Source organism: Numida meleagris, chromosome 17 (assembly GCF_002078875.1).
Source record: "Numida meleagris isolate 19003 breed g44 Domestic line chromosome 17, NumMel1.0, whole genome shotgun sequence".
NCBI classification, from domain to species: domain Eukaryota; kingdom Metazoa; phylum Chordata; class Aves; order Galliformes; family Numididae; genus Numida; species Numida meleagris.
In genome coordinates, this window is record NC_034425.1 from 2,909,021 (window position 1) to 2,927,830 (window position 18,810).

An 18,810-nucleotide genomic window follows, 5' to 3' on the forward strand; every position below is an offset into this window, starting at 1 on the left:
TCACAGAACCAACGCGAGGTTCTGGGGCTGAGGCAAACTCAGTGGAAGAGGCAGAGCAGAACTGCTTTACAGCGTGGAGTCCTCGTAGCAGTCTCAGCATCAGGTCCTGTCCAACCCAAGGTGCCTACCACTTGATATGTTCAAGTCAATAAGACCTTAAGACAACATCCAGATTAAAATTTAGCATTTCCAGATACCCCCCCCCCCCCCCCATCCCTTCAATGTAATCTTTTCTAAAAATCATCTGGAGACAGATTGTCTCAGCACAACATTCAATGGAGAAGTAAAGCACTATGGCTGCCACCACACCGAGAACTGTTCCCCACTGCTGGAAAGAAGCAGCAATGAAAATTATCAGCTACCAAAAACTTTATCAGAGATCTCAATGATGCTGTAGCTTCAGAAACTTCAGCTAGAACTACTTATTGTCAACAATGACAGACATGCCCAACGTAGATTTAAAAGCCAGACTCAAGTCTCAGGCAAGGATTCCACTATATACGAAGCTGCAACAAGGTTGTCTAATATGTGTTAAAATCTCACTGAAAGAATGCAGAAGGGCAAAGGCTAATTACAGTTAAAAGAGCATAAAAAAAAACAACAAAACTGGCACATGAAAGAAAAGTTCCAAAAATTTTAAATCTGTTTTACTCCAAAGTCTTATAAAACAAAAGCTGACAAAAAAGACAAGTATCAGACACTGTCACCAGTTATAATACATTCCAACTAGCCACTAGAAGCTGCTCAACTCAAAGCCTTTATCGTCTTGGAAAGAATACTGCAGGAGACATTTTCTACTAGATTTTTACACTGCTATCTCAATACATTAAAACACTACACAGGGGGAAGAAAGGGTGGGTGGATTCCACTGCAAAAGCTTGGGTTTTTTTTTTACGGAGTCAGCCACATGCTTCCCTTGCAGCGTCAGCACGGCGCAGCACGCTGCAGACACGTTCATTTCAGGCACTGCCCCGTTCCCGGGGGCACGCAGCAGCAGGGGAAGCGCGGCTCCTCGGGCAGCAATGGCACCTGTGGGTCAAGCTGCACAACCAACCCATGGGCGCCTTCTCAGAAGAGGAAGGCAGCGCTTCTGAGATTTAAGGAAGATTTCATCAGAGAAAGCGAACAACTGGATCGTACCATTTTGTCCGGTATACCCACGTAAAAATGAGCACGCACTATACAAAGAACGGGAGCAATATAATTTAAACATGCTGCCAAGCTATAAACCATATATACATAGAAACATTTGCCTATACAAACAGAACAAGACCGCTTTGTTACAAGGTATTTCTTTCTAGGGAAGTTTCTGGGGGAAATCACGACGGAAAGAAAAGGAAATCGAATGGGTGAGGTGCTGCTTCTAGGAGTGTTATGCACCACCACCGCCTGGCCTTAGCATTTATTGACATTTTGGCTATGCAGGGGTCTTCCCATGGATTCTGGACTCCCTTCCTGTACAGAGGTAGATTTCTGTAGATGTCCTGATATTGCACCGCTTAAGAATAAGGTTTTTATTGACACGAGGAACAACTTACAAAGGCTAATTAATTTACAGGAATTATCTCATTGTGTGCATTCAGATAGCGCAGTAATCTCATTCATGTGCATTTGAAAAAAATATCCCTCAAAGCAAAACGTTCTCTTTAGTTGGAGGACCGACTAGAAGCTCCATTCTACTTAACAGCTTCACATTCATCAGGGTAACGTACTTAAGTGTCTCTCTCTCCTTGAGCCTCTGTTCTGCCAGCCCAAGCACCTGCATTGCCTTTACTGATGCCTTTATCACATCCACTGAGTTCAAGTTAAATGCAGATTGCAAATACACACAGGTTTTTCCAGTACTGGAAGTTATGCACGGAAGCAGCAGCACTACTAGGAAATTTACAGGATGCACTCAAACACTTCCTGAATCAACTGAAAAAAGCCCATCTCTATTTTCAGACTGGAAAACGATCTGAAACCTCGTTAGCTTGAGAAAAAAATAATAATCCATTTATCAAGAACAAATTTGATGCTGCTAGGATAATCTGCAGACATTTGGCAATAGGTTGATGTTTTGTCCATCACATTCTTGAACAACTCTGACAACTCACGAAGCTGCAGAAATGCTTGCACACAAATACCACTTTGTTTCTTAAACAAAAACGTTTTGGCATACCTAAAAAATAAGGACACCAAAATTAACAATGCCAGTGCATAAGAAGTTGACCTCACAAGCATTGCTAAGCAGCTTTTCAGAAGCACTCCATGAAGTTACTCTCACAGAAGTCTGTCACCATGGAGATAAATTAAAAGGAAAAACCTGGCATTCTGTGTCCCAAAAGATAGCATAGAAGTGCTGTAAATCTGGCACAGCAGATCTAACAAAGCTGTTGTGTGCACACGCTCCTATGACACCGCATGTGCACGTTTTGCTTCCATAAAGAAGTGCAAGTAAGCAGCATCATTCTTTCTAGCTGTGAGTTTATAAGAAAACTAAGAGGAAAAGTCCTCTTCCTGTACCAACCAATTTGCAAGTATTTTTACATGAAGGGTTGCATTACCACCATTTAACATTAATTTCTCATGTTCAGTTTATACGAAGCATCTTGTTCCTTACAAAAGGTTTTTATCAGTAAAGAACAGTGACTCTAGTTTGGAGCTGAAAGCATTTGTTAAAACATGGACAGAAGGCATGTACGAATTCCTTACATTTCTCCCTATACACCCTCGTCCAGGTTGTGGGGTTATTTAGTTAACAAGACAAGAAAAAGTTACTGCATATAACAATTGCAATAACATGGTAATTCATGATGACTGTTCTCCCAGGAAGAAAGAAGGACTACACTTAGGAGTAGGAGCAAGATGATCTCACCTTCCCGTGAAAACCCAATTTGTGAAGTAATGGGAACCCTCAGTCTGGAGTGTCTTGGAGTTACACTCCCTGCACCTGGCAGAAAGTGCTCGTGTACCTTGCAAGATCGTGTTTTTGAACGAAGAAATCCATTATACACAGGAGACAACACGCAGTAAGAGTTTACAGACAGTGGCAGGAACCAGGGCTTTTGGAGACTTCTGGTTTTGTTTTCAAAAAGCAATGGTTCTTCACAGCTAATGATCCACAATTTGGAAAGCATCTCATTCATACACTTGGCTAGTGCATAGCATCTGCGATTGCATAGAATGTTTCCAGTGCTGAATCTGTAACTAATCTAAGCAAATACTTTGGAAGTTTGATTTGTTACCATTTGATATCCAAATTGCTTGCTGTTTGATTTCCTGCACTGTATTTGGTGTGCAAAGTTTCCTGGGCCTTCCTGGAATCCACGCCTTCCAGCCAGTCCTGGTACATCTTCTGTACACACGCGTTGGCTTCTGGCAGTCTTACAGGTATTGCAGCGTACACGTCCTCCATCTGGCTAAGCAGTGCTTTGTCTGGTTTCCCATCTTCAGTTTGGGTCTGGCCTTTTCCATTTAAGCACCCTTAAAAAAATAAATAAAAAAAAAGGAGTAAGCCAAAATGGAGATGAAGATTTGATGTGAAATTTGAATTTTTTTTCATGCTGCTCTATAGAAAGTAGCTTGATTTTCTATTTACTTCACGTGACTTCAGCATCAGCATCTTGATGCAAGTGAAGCTTCCACATTCCTTCCCTGCCTTCTCTCTGGTTTTATGATTTTAATTACGTTCCTTGTCTTTTCTTGCCCTTGACAACTCCTATTTCAGAGTATTCCCCCTGAAGATTTAAATAATCACAAGAGAAGCCATGTTGCCACTTATTTATAGATCAGAAGGGCGCAAGTAACGTTATGGTTAATTTTAGAAAATCCAATCATTTCTGAGCCAATCGTGTACACGAACAATTGGCATTCTGGACCATTTACTAAGTATTAAGCATTTTAGGTTATTAAGAAGAGAATTAAGAAGGAATGAGATGAGGTGCCTGTCTGTAAGACAAGCTTTCTTTGAGACTCGAGTTGTGTGTGCAATGACCGTGCGTCCACTCGTGTTCTTACCTCCCGGGCAGGCAAGGACTTCTACAAAATGGTACAAAAACTTTCCTTTCTTCAGCTTCAGAACCATGTTTTGGATATTTCGAAAGCCATAAGCTGCTGCGAAACGCAGCACTGTCTCACCATCCTTTTCGAGGGTAACTTCCTGAAAGTCTTTGTTCCTGTGAAGACAGGAAGATTTTCAAAGCCCTGCGTTACCCAGGGGACGATCCAGCTGTCAGTTCGTGTTCACACGTTTGAGAACAGAACAAAAAATGCAAGCTTCCAGTTCTAAACTGAGTAAAACAGAAGTTGCAGTGGAATTTTCAGGATATTAGTGGTAGATAGATAGTAACTTTTAAAAGCAAGTAAGTTATTAATACAACAAAGGCTAACTATTTTACAGCAGCAAATATATATGTATTTATAGGACATTAACTGCCCATCAATGAAAGAGCCAGGTTAGCAATAAGGGCTCTTATTGCTGTCATGCTAGCCAACCCTAGGTAACAAGGATGCAAGACTGAAACTTACTTTAACGCTTTGTAGGTGATTTCTTTGACATCCATGCCAAAAAGCTCCTTTGCAGCATGTTTAAAGATGTGCTCCAGGTAACCATCAGATCTCTTCCCATCGTGCCTTACTACATCTCCTTCCTTTATTTCACCAAACCTTAAGAAATAATAAAAAGATCAACTCCAGAACTTCATTCCTTCACTTTGAGGTAGTAGCATGTTTTTCCTCCCTTTCTTCCCACCCAAAAAAGGGTTTTAGAGCAGGGATTGAGAACATACTCAAACACTATCAAGGTGCGTGGTAAAACTAGTTGCAGGAAGGAATGTTCCTCTTCAGATTAATAAATGGACAGAGTATATACTTGCCTATTGCATGCAGAAGCCTCTCTAGTTAGAAGCTAGTTTACCTTCCTCCCCTCCCTGAGCTCTGCAGCACTAGCTGTTCTCAGCAGCAGTCCCAGTACAGCAGTCAGGCAGAAAACCAAAGTGAGAATTACCACAACACACACCTTACTACAAAACTTGTCTGTCAGGATTATAATTTTCAAGTCAGTATTATATCTGCCTGACAAATTCAGCACATCTGTCCCATCCATGTTATGCCATTAGACTTACTTTAGAAGTAAATCAACCTTAATTTGACAACCCAGGATCCTTTTGCTTCTCGATACTATCTCCTAATTTTACCCCATTGCTATTTGTTGGCATTCAGTAGATACAGAAGCAAGCTGAGAACTGGAACAGAAGTTTCTTTGTTTGCAGTACTTTCTTAATACCACCTGCTTTGCAAGATAGCACTGCTGTGCTGGAACTTCTCTTTTCTTTAAAGAATATGGGTTTAATTTATCTAAGTTTGTTGGCAAAGCTCTGTTTTTAAGACCTAAGAAGACAAAAAATTTGTCATCATGTATCTCAGCTTTAAACAGTGTATTAGTCCCTTTTAAAATAAACTATCCTCCATCACACACTGATGCAAGAAAACAGGCATATCCTTAGTATGAGTTTGCTCCTTTGTTGGACAGCCTGATTTAGACAATGATCATCTCTGTGAGATTCATCTAGAAATGTGACTTATTTAATTCTTATTCTGGGCAGCAGCTTCTAGATGTAAACCATAGCAGCTGTAATCCAACCACAGCTCTGAAGCCGTTAATACCGCGCCACTTCCATTCACGCAGCCCGGACTCGGTCTGAGTAGCAAGTTAGAAAGATGGCATTTTTTAATTGCTGGAGCTTCCCATTTTGCAGAAGAAAGCACATTTATTGCTCTACCACCACTGTGAAAAGATACCAGGTGACACCTGGCACACTTGAACCAAGATTACTGAGCACTGAAACCAGCCTTCGTAACAAAGCATGGGAAGTAGAACACCATGCTGCTTTCAGAGCTAGTCAAACCCATGAAGAAAATCTCTTCTAGGCTTGGTGTGCTTCCTCTGAGCTGTCTTAAAGCATGTTTCATTGTCATCTGATCTTGGAAAAAAGTAAGCTGTTCTGTTCAGGATAGAACTCGTTGTCCTGAAAGGGTGCTATTTCTAGCCATGAACATATTAGGGGAAAGTGGAAATAATACTGTCCAAATGCTGCTCTCAATGAAAGGAAAGCACAGAACAGATGGTCAAGCCCATGATGCATCCCAGCATCTTTGTGTGAGGCCAGACAGCTGGAAGGGGTAGATGAGACTTTCACTTTTAATGCTCAAGCACAGGAGAGCACTGAATGGAGCCTCGAGACAGACACACTTAACTAGAGAGTCATGAACTTGATATAGTCAAATCCAGTACTGCTGCATTACAATATATAAAGCTACAAATCTTCAAATACCACCTTTTAAAAGCAGTCAGCCAACAGAGACCATTACTTCAAATTATCTACTCTGTATTAATTTAGATAGCATATACAGTTTTATATTGTTGGTTTCATATTGCCTTTATGTATAGCAATGAACATCTAGAAGAACACTTGTTTTTTATGGCAGCTACTTAAGGGATGAGGCTCTAGTACATTCAAGCTTTGATGCAGGCTTTTTTAAGAAATAAAAACATTCTTTTGAGAAGTTTTACATTTATATTGAATATGAAGAAAGGTTTTGTTGTTTGGCATCAAAATAAGGAAGCGATCCACAATAAAACTACTTACAAACTATCTACAGCTACTTCAGTCACATCTTTCATAGACACATTTTTCTGCTCCATTATTTGGACAATTTCACCTGTAGAAAGATGTAGGACATTTTACTTTCAATGCAAAGCAAAATGCACGTGCCATGCTTCTGTTTAAGAGCTCTATCCCCATGTGCTTGCAGCCACATTCTCCAGTCCTCAATGGTCAGTTACCTCCAATAACTGAGGAGCCTGGCACTTCCAGCCCTGAAGAAAGGGCCTTCAGCTGGCCCCAAACTTTGCATTACACTACTTAGCCTTTCTGTGGAGTCAAGGCTGGGTAAAAGGAGAATGCCAAAGCAGACTTGGAAGGAAAACAAATGACAAAAAAACCACAACCACAAAGCTTGGTATAAATGCTATTCTAGCATAGGAGATTTTGGGTATGTCTTTACAAATAACAAAGGCTTAACCTGATGTTAGAACACAATCAACTTCTTGGGAATTATACAAGGCAGTGTAGAAGTCCTCCCTCAAGGCTTCCAGTTTTTTGTCGTAACAAGGCGCCACAACTACATGGAAAATTTTTTCTGGAGACAGATTCTGCAGAAAAGAAAAGAGAGCATGTGTTAATTCCAACAAGAACAAAAGACAGCTTGAAGGACGACAAGCTAAAAATAACATGTAGCCAATATTAGAAATCAATCCCTAGCAATACATTCCAGGACTGCAGCACAGAGATTGAGTGGCTTGCCAGAAATTGAAAGCATCAGCAACAGGTCAGACTTCTAACTGAAACTTTTACTTATTCCTTCACACCACGTAACATGCAGCTTTTGTAGCTTCTGACTGCAGTAAAGATGAGTGCAAATTAAGATTTCTATTTCAGAATTCTGTTTTCTAGCTCCGTCACACATTCACCTCCATGTTCAAGTTCACCAACATTTCTGTATCTATGCAGAAATAGCAATACTTTTCTATATAACCTGGAATACGGGTAAGTGTACAATATGTAAAAAGAATAGCAACTTTTTTCAACATAGAAAACCAAAAAGATAAAAGGATTATTTTCTAGGACACAATGCTTTTCACTGATCACGGACAACCCAGCAGTTTCTACAGTGCACTCCTCTACTCCCATTCCACTGCTGCAGAACCACACAGGCAGCATTTTACAAGGATCTCTTTATCTATCCCGGATTTAATTTATCCATAAATATCTAAATCCACATTCCACTGGCAGCACAAGGATTACTGCCAGCTCACAGTGCAGCACATTAAATAAGAGTCTTTGTACATTCTTATCATGGACCCTCACATGGCAGCAGAGCAGCATTTATTCTCCAAGTGAAAGAAAATTCAGAAGATTCTGTATCACTTTAGAACACACCAAGACCTACATTTCTGTATTAAAACATATTAGCCCTAGAATAAAGGTAAAAAGAAAGCAGAATTACTAACCTGCTGCCTGGCAAAGTAGCCCTTTACCAGGGAGCCCATGATCTGCTGTGGAGACTTCGCAGTGCAAATGTGGGGAGTGACAAGGTTGCTGAGTACCCTTTCTGCATACCGGATCCAACCTAGAACAGATCATTAGGTGGCACGTAAGCATGGCAAGGTGACAGTGAAAGAACTTCACAGCAGGGGAACATTTCTACCTTGAAAATGAAGTCTGCACAGGCTGGAAGCCTGACTTTAGGACCTATCTGAATCCTCAGGGCTCTGTTAGGAATGCCTTACAACTGGCTATCAATAATCCAGCGTCATTAACTTGAGACCAAGAATCCACTGTGAACTGCACGACCTATTAAATTCTTTCTGATGCATAGATTTAACAGAGCAGAAGGAACAAGACCCCAGCTAATGAAGAATAAGTTGACTTCCTAGACCTCAGCCCTTGGATCAGCAGATACTCCAACAAGCGTGCTCTGTTCAGCAGCTTAACTGTAACTCTGTTTCCTGAGATTTAATCTCTGCACACCTCGTCTGCCTTGTCTAGAACAGAAGTCACATGAAAGCATGACCGCAAGATGCACATGGATTAAGCCTAGAAAAAAGAAAGGCTTCTTTTTCTATTGTTAGACACACCTTCTTTAGAAGCACCCCCCACATGCACTAGTTAACTAAGGTCTCTTTGTATTCAACATTCAGCCTTAGTTACTCAGCAGCCCCCATCCCCTCCACCATGATCCTTCATCTCAGCTCTAACACGTTATTTCCATTCACACCACCCCCACTCACCAGGGCAGCCCTAATGTTCCTCGCTTTCCCAAACACAAACTGACAGACGAGCACACTAAGGTACCCAGGGTGTGTGATTCTTACTTTGGCACCGTAGCTCTTACTGAAAAGAATGCAGCCCAGCACCTATTACAAGGACTTCATTAACAATTTTTGCTTCACCCACATTGGCTCTCTGAACTGCACAGAAGCATTTAACCCAGCCTTCTAGGGAACTGGATTTCTTGTGGAGCTAAGAAAGAGTACGATCGTCGCACGTTTCTGCTTTCTATTCTTCAAACACATCAGTGTTTACATGAAAGAAAAACTGCTCCACAGCACACGCTGCCCAGGAAAGGTAACAGCGGCCGTTTAATTCCTAAGCTTGAAGCTAAAACACCGCCAGGTGCTTGTACCCATGTGCAAGTCAGAGCCCTGCCACAAAGTAACAGCACAAAGCTGGAACCCAGGGAGCATTCAGATATTGTAGCCACGCACCATAAAGGAATTTCATTAACTCCCAAGAGACTTGTGGCGGATGTTGCCCCGAGCAATTCTTCAGTTCTTTTCTGGCAGCAGGCAGAACAAGCGTACAGTAGTTCCAGCTGCACAGCACCAGCCATTGTTCAGTTGCAGCAGCAGCCCTGCTGATGGAGCTGCAGCAGGCAGTTATCTGCGCCCTGCACACAGCAGCTGTTCTGCCAGCAGGGCTGCACGCCGGAGCCGTGCTGACAGGAAGCCTGAGATAGCCAGCTCTGCTATCAGCAGAGTCTGCACCCATGCAGCCCCACACCCTTCCTGAATTCATTCAGGTTCCCAGCCACGTGCTGCCTGGTGTTAGCATCAGACAACAAAAAGGAGCCGCTAGCAACCGCTGTGTAAGTTCTTACGGATCAACTTCAGGACAAGTTATTTCTAGTGGTTTATCCTAAGGAAATCATATGTAGACTTACACTATAAATATTTGTGCATCAGTATAAAGTACAGAAAAACTAGGCTGAAAACATCCAGTATGGTACAGCTCCATTCCTGCAGAAATAAATTACTTGACTTGACTGGGACAACAGCATTTGAACGTCCAAGAGTTACGTTCCTCCTGCTTAGACTGTAAGCCTGCCCCAATGTCATGGTTTTGTGATTTTCAGTTATTGGTATTCCACATCATAACATCATGTAGTGAATGTACCTGGATCTTGCTGGGGATCTAAGTCCTCCTTCTGGATGCAGTAGTTTTTGGTACCACCCTGATGGACCAACTTCCCATTAACATGTTTCACTAGTTAACAGAGGTTAGCAGTGTATTAAAGCTGCCTGGTTCCCAAAGCAAGTGCTCCATGTTGCTAACCAGCGTGGTTTTTCAAGAAAGAGAACCAAATATTCCTGCATACAGCCGGTAGAGCAGCTATGCTTCAGCATTTTGAAAAGTAATTACAGAAAATATTATCTCATTTCATGAGAACAGCAGGAGGAGGTAGGAACAATTTGGGCAGAGATAATAAAAGGCCCCTTTATCAGGTTCTGGGATTACCCTGGCTGTGCTCTTCTGCTCAGGGTGTATTTTACAGAACAGGCCACTACTGCAGAGGGTGGTACTGTAATGTGCAGAGTTATAGCCAAAGATAAACACGAGGTAAGCTGTTACACTTGAGTTCACACTGACCTTGATCTACAGAGCTACAAAAAACTATTTTCGTGACAAGCACATACAGTAAACAACATTTCTGTGACAAATGTATGTCATCTGGGGACAGAGAGAGGAAGACGAGTGAGGAACAGAAAGTGCACGCAGACAAATTCCTGGAACACAGCCGGCCACCTTACGTTAAAGAAGACCAACCAAAAATTTAATCCCTGAAGGCCATGAAATGCCACGAAATGCCACATACTTTTACAATGTGTTTACAGTGGTATTTCAGTTCAGTCTTACAGAAGTGGAACACGCCCGTACCTCTACATCTACACTACAGCACGCAGCTAACACCACAACCAGCACTAAAGACAAAGAGCAACTTTTGTAGAACAGCTAAGGGTAAGTGCTCCATGAACATCTGAGTCTATTTCCAGTGAGAGGAGGGCATAAGTCTGCACTCTGTTTCTAGATACATAAAATTAAAGTTGTTCTACAACCCTAAACCTGTGGTTTTCTTTTAAATAAGCAACGTATTTGCAGGTTTTACACTTCAAAAAGAGCAACCATACGACACGTCTGCTTCTAAAGATAAGAGGTAGCACTGAGATAACACTAACAGAAGTAGAAGCTTTTCCCTCTCACGTATATGCAGCTCCTAAAGCAAAACATACTTCTGCTAGAGAGAATAAAGAGAAGTACAAATATCAGTATTTGAACTTTAAATGACAAGAGCAGATTCTGGAATCCACTGAACACACACTAGAGCTCACTTGTAACTTTTTTTCCCCTCAGGTACAAAATTCTTGAGTGGGCCACGTCAAGTGGAAATTAATTTGTAAATGCTAGACAGAACCATCTCACTCATTATGTGTTATGTCACTTGCTAAAGTGAGAAGTTCAGAACTTTTCATAAGATAATGAAGGTCATGGTTTAATTACATCAGGAGTCAAAATTCCTTAAGGACTCTTTTCAATAAGGAAACAGCACGTTCAACTTTGTGGTCTGGGCACACGAGCAGCAGCCACCAACTCCTCCATCTTAATGGCAGTTCTGATAAACTTTTCCTAAGGCCTCACATGAAGCACTACAAACTTCAGTTCTGGGCCTCAGCTTCATTATCCAGACATTCAAATGCAGCATATGATTCTTCTGTACAAGTGAATAACAAATAGCACATATTAACACTCGTGCAGCCCATCAGTAGTTCAGGTTCCTCATATTATCAGAAACAAGCAGACTACCAGCAAGGATTTTTTGTTTGTTTGCTTTAGAAAAGCAACAACAGAACTGGCACTCCTCACCTTTTTACAAAGGTGCAACAGGAGACAGCTGTTACACGCAGATGATTTTGCATATACCTCACCCAGCGTGATCACATCCATTCCCTGTTGGCATGGTTCACATTTCAGGCTGCAGTAGCTTGTTACAGATGGGAAAGCTCGTGATGCTCACAGGTAACCCTCCCAGCAGCCCATAAGAACAGGCTGATGGAGCACTGCACTAAGGATGGGCTCTACTGGTAACAAGTGCTGCACGCAGTACCCAAGTACTGCCAAAATGCTCCACGTTCTTTAAGGCTCCCAAATGAAAGCACCCTCATTCCTGAGCACTTCTAATGAGACTGGGGCAAAGTGCAAGAAGGTTGGAGAAATCAGCTCTCACCAGGGCAAGCAGAGGCAAACATTGGTAAGGCATGCTCCTCCTGGTTCCTCCGTTGATACCGCTGCACAAATTCCCTCTGGCTCTCCAGGATACTGAAATCAGCAGCTATAGTGGTGTCAAATACATAATGCACCCCTAGGAAACAAAGCAGTAAAAAAAAAAAAGTGAGTTACTAGAATGTTTTCCATCTGCCAGGTGTCCTTCCAAGTTCCAAGTCAATAAAAAAATTTTGGAAGGTCAATGGGCATATTCCCTCCCCTCTGCAAAATTTTCCACAATTAGTACAGTCACAAATAAAAGCTGTACACTAGAAAACTAATTGTCTATGTCATGAATGGAAAAGGAGCACCAGCCTGCTAATGCTGACTAGCAATACTTCAAATGACTGTTTGCTTCCTTATGAAAAACTTCCCATTCAGCCTATGTTTACTCTTTTTTGTTCAGCTGAATGAGATCTCAAGACCCCAGGGCTGTATGCAGTGACTCCTAAGAATGAGCATTCTTCACAAAATATGCTGAAGTGATTTACTATCCATATATATATATATATATACACACACACACACACAAATCTCTATGTATATCTTGCTACAAGGCATATCTTCCTCTGCTTAAATTGTCTGCAAAGGTGTATGAGCACATCACCAACACAAGGAGCTTCCATCTGTTTGTTCAGCAGTGTGCTCCCTGCATACCTATGTAACATCGAGCCCATCCCCACAGCAAGCAAGGCAATGATAATTAATGTATGCTAAGAAAACTGGGGCCCACCAGAACTTAGCTTTCTTTCTGGGTGTAGAGAATAATATAATGGGTACAGAGATGCATAGACACTCTACAAAAAAAAAAATCTTTTTAAATGTTTTAAATGCATTAAAAAATCTTCACTCACTGTAGGTACATTTTTTCTTAGTTTTTCAAATTAAACTTCGTATACATAATATAAAGACAAAGGAAATACAGCTCTAACATAAAATAAGCAAAATACAACAGTTGTTGTGAGTCATTTCAAAATATACAAAAAACAGAACTGAGAATCTTCTAACAGTTCATGTCAAAGGACTGGGAGGCATTTAGGATGAGAATTCCCCTCTTCCTCAGCTAAAACAAAGGGGAAAATCTTACTCAAGTTCATGACCAAATTGTCACTGATTTCTTGGTAGTGAACATTTCAAAGATGGGTCTACAATGTCCTTCTGTTCCATGACCTTTACTGACAGCACTCCAGTGCTTCAAATCTATTCCTAAAACCGATGTGCGTCATACTGCTGTGCTGTCATTAACATCACAGAGTACGTACTTCAAACTCAACTCTGAACCACATTGTGCAATGGCACTTTATGACTGCACGACAAGCCGTTCTGCTGAGGAAGCAAAAACCCCAAATAATCTTCCCTTTCTGCTCCATCATCGCAACAAACCCAAACTTACCGAGACTTTTGAGGAAACCACAGAGTCTCTTGGCTGCATCATTCACAGAGAGACTGAACTTAGCAGCAAAATAAGGCAATGACTGAGGGCATATAGACACTGCCAACACTTTGTGTTTTGAGGTATCACACTTCTGGTAAACAAAACAAAGCAAAGGAAACAAATTAAGTAACCACATCAGGGTAAGGCTTCCTACTTTCTCCCCTTCTTCCACTCTTGGAGTTTCTGCTCACTTTCCTACTTGCACTCCTCACTAGGCTTCACCGAGCCTCAACATTAAAGTCACCATGAAACAACAAATCCTGTTTCTTGAGGGCAGGACAGGATGCGCTTCTGATCTTGTCAGAGCTTCTCTCTAACCATCTATAGATGCTGCTTCCGTATGACTCAGGGAAATCCATCTGTCCTAGGACTATTCTGTGGTTGGTGTCATAATGGCACAAGAAAATTTAAGAGACGTTCAGCACCTGTGAAGGTTTGATTCCTAGCAGAAGCTCCTACTGTCACGTAAGAAAAAAAGCAGTATGTTTATATATTAAAATAAATGAACTCCTGCTTCCAGAGCACAGGCATTTGACATTACAAATTTAAGCCAGCAAATTACAGATCTGGTTTGTTAAGGCTCTCTGTCACTGCAGAAGCTGAGGGAAACTGACAAGACAGGCCCCTTAAACCAGAATTTGTGAGTGCGGAAGAACCCTCTCAGAATACCCAAGGTGGTGTGCATTGTAAAGCTCTGACAACAGAGCTTTAAAGATGAACCTTGCGGCTTAGTCAGGATGTTGTCCACACCAGTGGAACATTTGAAAGAGAAACCAGGACTATGTTACAAACAAATCTTAATCTAAACGGGTTAGAGACCACAGTTTGTACTTTGACATCCTAAATGCTGTGTAATGGCCCCGCAAGTAGAGCTCGTTACCATCTGGAAGGCACCTCCCTTGCTCACTATCCTTGCAGGACCTGTGCAATTCTGACCAAGGTACCCGTCTGCTTCCCAGGTGTGGACTTCAGGCTCTCTTAATTGAACCCTATGTGACCTGTAGGTTTTTTTAACCCCCTTTTCTCTTTCTTTCATGTCCAATAATATCATGTTGTACTGAGTGTTAAACTAGATCTAAGAAAACTGAATCACTATGTAGTGAATCCTATTATTTACAACACTTATGTACAGATAAAGAAAATGACAGCATCCATTCTGATAGCTCTTCATCATGAAGTAAAAACATGGAAGGCTAGAATGGAACTGAAATAATTAAATCGGTATCAAGATCTAGATGTGTTCGGTGCTCAGATATCTACTAGGTCATGGGGAACACAGACCTTAGCAGAAAACAGCATCAGGACACATTTACCTTTTTCGCTAAGAATTTTTAGCAGTAATTTCTGTAGGCAGCTCAAATATACACTGAAAACAATCCTACGTCCAAAAACTAGCTCAGTAACTTCGCATTATGTCAATACATTGGCACCAGAAACCCCCCAGTAAAACAGCCCCAGTAAACCAAGGTGTGAATATTTATCAACAATGAAGCTCAGACTACTTCATTATCAGAGCAGTGATGAAATCATGTTTTCCAGAAGTCTCACTACTGCAAATGCAATAACTTTCCTTCAGCATTTAGGAGCAGCATTGTAATTTTGCTTCTCAAGCACAGAAGTATTTTAAGCACTTTTCCTGTTCATCTTGCATTAAGTTTTCACTTCCCCTCTGGGCAAAGTATATACTGACAGATCTCCACATTATCTGCCCTGGGAAATTAAGTTGCTTAGTCAGCGTGCAACCTCCTCCTCCTCACAGAAAGCAGTGTATTATTGTGTCACTTTACCTTATTAAGGTTGAGTATACGAAAGAACTCCTTCTGATTCTGTTGGAAAACTCTGGCTCCTTCTTCCGATGTCATGCAGTTGTCACACGCTAGGCAGTCGCTAAGGAGTATTTTAGCATTAGCCACTGTAAAAAATTCATTTTTCTGGAAAAAAAAAAAAAGTACAAACGTGCAAACATTTAATAACGATCAAGTCATTTTCAAGATCTCTGCAATGACCCAGCTGAAGAGCAAATACGCTGTTTTGTTTAAAACAAGACAACCCACGACACTTGTATAACGTCCAAGATCATAGAGACATAACCAAAATAACTTGATCAGTTCTTCCCCTTCTGCTATTGTTACTGTGAAACTGCAGAACACTGAAGTGTGAACAGACAGGTCTGAGTTTAGCCCTGAAGTCTATGATTGAGTAACTTGATTTGCATTGGATTTCAGCACTCAGTCCCCGTCCATTTACCAAGTAACTGAGAAAACTTTTGTTTCAACTATTAAGCCTCTTTCATAGCCGGATAATAAGAAGGTGAAGGCTTTCAACCACTAGGTAAAGCAAACAGAACGCAGTCCTGCAGTTGATCGTGTACTGTAACATTGAGAGCACTGTATTTCTGGCTAAACCACCACTGGCAGCTCAGCTGTGGGGAAAAGGAATACTGAGATAGAAGTGCAAGATGACCGCATTACATGCAAAAAAACCCAAACAAATTCTTTCAATTAACAACCCATTGCCAGGGAAACAGTCACCCATGGAACAACAGTATGGGATACTTCAGAAACATTTGTGCACCTGGACTGGCAACGTCCCACTTTCCTCCTTCCAAGCTCTGTCCCCACTGTAGAGATTGAGGTATGAGTTTGACATGCAAACAGTGAACACAACCCTGAACAAGAGCTTTTTTTTTCTTTAAAAAAAAAAAGTTTTCCTGATTCTCAAGAGATACATAGACGTGGTCATAACTGATTTGTGTTACATGAGAACTTGGGAAGTTGTCCACCTGGAACTTCTTTCCTTTGGGACAATACCTCGCTGTTTTTAGAAGGTCTATTACCTCCTCAAAGTCATCGTTAGAACTCGACACATCCACGGACGTACTTTGCGCATCGTCATTTTTCTGTTTTTTACTGCATTCCTGAAACAAAACGTAAAACACATGACACGAAATACGCTCACCGCTGAACAACAACCTGTTTGCAGAACTATTTTGACAGTTCAAAACTCGTTCGGCGCACCGGGCAGGCTCTGACAGCGTTACAGCCCGACCTTTACCGGTAACGCTTTGTTTCCCTAGGGCGTTTGTTACAACCAAAACAATCCCTCAGAAATCCGCTTGCTTCCTCGCTTCTCCAGTTCCCGGCGTTACGGGCTCCATCCCGAGCAGACGGTGCCGCAGCGCACGGGAGAAGGGGCGCAGACACCGCCCCGCGATCCCCGGGAGCCCCGCGGCACCGAGCAGCGCCGCACGGAGGGCGCCCCCGGAGCCGCATCCCCGCGGCGGTGGCACGGCACGGCACGGCACGGCACGGCACGGCACGGCACGGCGCCCCGCTGCCCGCGGGCCCGCTGACCTTGGAGCCGGCGGCCCAACGGGTTCGCCTCGCGGGTTCTCCGGGCGGCACAGAACCCGCCTCGCCGCGGGACGCCTCGCTCACCTTTTTGGTGCAGTTCTCGCACTTCATTTGCGGTCCCTCCGGGGCGGCTCTCGCGCGGCCGCCGGAGCTGCGGGACAGAGCAGTGAGAGCCGCGCAATCGCCCGCCCCGTCCCGTCCCCGCGCCCTTTGTTGCCGTGCCCCTGCCCCCCAACCGCGGCCGGGGAGGGCCGATCTCCCTCCCGCAGCCAATGCGGCCCCCGGGGCGGGGTGGCCCCGCCGCGCCCCTCACGTGCTCCGCGGGGCACCGCGGCCCCGTCCCGCCGCGCGGCCCCGGCTCCGCCGCCGCCACCGAGGCGACGGGAGAGCGGACAGGGCCGGAAGCCGCAGAACGGGGCACCGTACCTGGCCGCAAAGCCTCGCCTTCCCGCCGGGGCACGGAGCCGCCTCAGCGCCGCGTCGCCAGCAGCCTCCCGCCCCCCCGCGCGGCGGGGCTCATTGTGGACCTGAGCCTCGTCACGTAGCCGCCGCCGCCGTGCGCGCCCCCGTCGTGGGGCGGGCACGGAACGGAGGGCCCCGCCGCGCGCCCGCCTCCCCGCGCCGCCGCGCACACACGGCGCTGAGGGACCCGGGGGCGCGGGCGCCGCTTCGGCCTCAGAGCTGGCTCCGTCCGTACGTCGGGTACCGGTTTGTGTCCCGACGCTGATTTCTCTCAGCCCTGAGCGAGCTGCCGCTTCCCTCTGCAGCGCGCTGGGCAAACCCCTCCCTGTTAGAGGCAACGGCTTCGAACCACACAATTATTGTGATAAGCGCAAACGGCACCGCTGTACGGGAACTAGACAGCGTGACTGTGTACGATGTGACCCCTGGATGTGAGTGCCCAGGTACTATCTTAATGCAACTGTCTGTAAAAGACATCACCGTGCCTTCCCGTTTTGTATTCACTTACTAACACAAGGTGTTCTAAAGCATCCAACCGTTCTAGAGCAATCTCTGCGCAACTTAAGACTTCGAGTTTCCTACAGAGCCGCTGGAGAGCAGCATGTCACGAATCTCTTCCGTTCCTTTGGACAGTTGTCCTACAGAGCAAACGGTGCTCACAGCTTTGCACTGCACATAGGGGCACGGCAACAAAGTGAGTAAGCCAATACAGCGATGGTGCAGGTTCTCAATCAGGAATGCAGTGGGATTTGCACTTAAGCTCACAGCTAAAATCCTTCTGTTCCACACCGATGATTATGCTTAATGATCCCACACTGATACAATGATTCTTCAAAAGACCTGACAACGTGGGATATTTCCACAATTCTGCGCAGATCCTTTTTAATTTTCGTGTTATTTTCCCTCATATTTCTTTACAATCAGAATGCAAACCAGTTAACTACATCAAAATTTTTGCAGAAATACTGAAAAATCCAAGAACATTTTAAAGTGTTCCTCTGGCTGCGGAATAAATGGATGCAATTAATTTCAACTTAAGAATCTGAGCAATAAAGAAAGAGCAAAAACTCATACAAACCGGACAGCACACAAGGAATCAACGTTTCATTGCACGGTATAAGATTATACTAGTGTCATTATTAGATAATTAGATTGCCAAGGGGCAATTTCTGCTTTCCATCCGCTATTTATACCATTTCCCCATAGGGCGCAGATGAGCTCTGTACCTGGCAACCCATGGAAAGAAAGCACCGCCCCGCTGCAGCCTGCCCTGGACGGCAGCGGTCAGTCCCTCTGCGCGGCTGCGAGGCTACATCCAAAGAAATGCACCATGCCAAAGCTCTTCTGTGCCAAAGGGAGGCAGCGCTTCAGAGCATCACTTGCTTTTTTGGCATCTCTCCTTGTGGTTGAAGCCTGT

The 18,810-nt window shown here is 43.6% G+C and overlaps 1 protein-coding gene across 1 annotated transcript in view; it reads right to left on the reverse strand.

Moving 5' to 3' along the window:
* The window catches only part of NARF (nuclear prelamin A recognition factor), a 17,726-nt gene extending 232 nt beyond the window's left edge, over nucleotides 1-17,494 (reverse strand). Inside the window, exons 1-12 of the mRNA XM_021414557.1 lie at nucleotides 17,358-17,494; nucleotides 17,016-17,082; nucleotides 16,415-16,495; nucleotides 15,366-15,509; nucleotides 13,537-13,669; nucleotides 12,106-12,240; nucleotides 8,054-8,172; nucleotides 7,066-7,195; nucleotides 6,630-6,702; nucleotides 4,510-4,647; nucleotides 4,000-4,157; nucleotides 1-3,465 (exon numbers count right to left, since the gene is read on the reverse strand). The exon at nucleotides 1-3,465 is cut by the window's left edge and continues 232 nt beyond it. Coding sequence (XP_021270232.1) covers nucleotides 3,224-3,465; nucleotides 4,000-4,157; nucleotides 4,510-4,647; nucleotides 6,630-6,702; nucleotides 7,066-7,195; nucleotides 8,054-8,172; nucleotides 12,106-12,240; nucleotides 13,537-13,669; nucleotides 15,366-15,509; nucleotides 16,415-16,495; nucleotides 17,016-17,042 — 1,380 coding nt within the window. The 5' untranslated portion in view covers nucleotides 17,043-17,082; nucleotides 17,358-17,494 and the 3' untranslated portion in view covers nucleotides 1-3,223. The remainder of the gene's footprint in view (nucleotides 3,466-3,999; nucleotides 4,158-4,509; nucleotides 4,648-6,629; nucleotides 6,703-7,065; nucleotides 7,196-8,053; nucleotides 8,173-12,105; nucleotides 12,241-13,536; nucleotides 13,670-15,365; nucleotides 15,510-16,414; nucleotides 16,496-17,015; nucleotides 17,083-17,357) is intronic.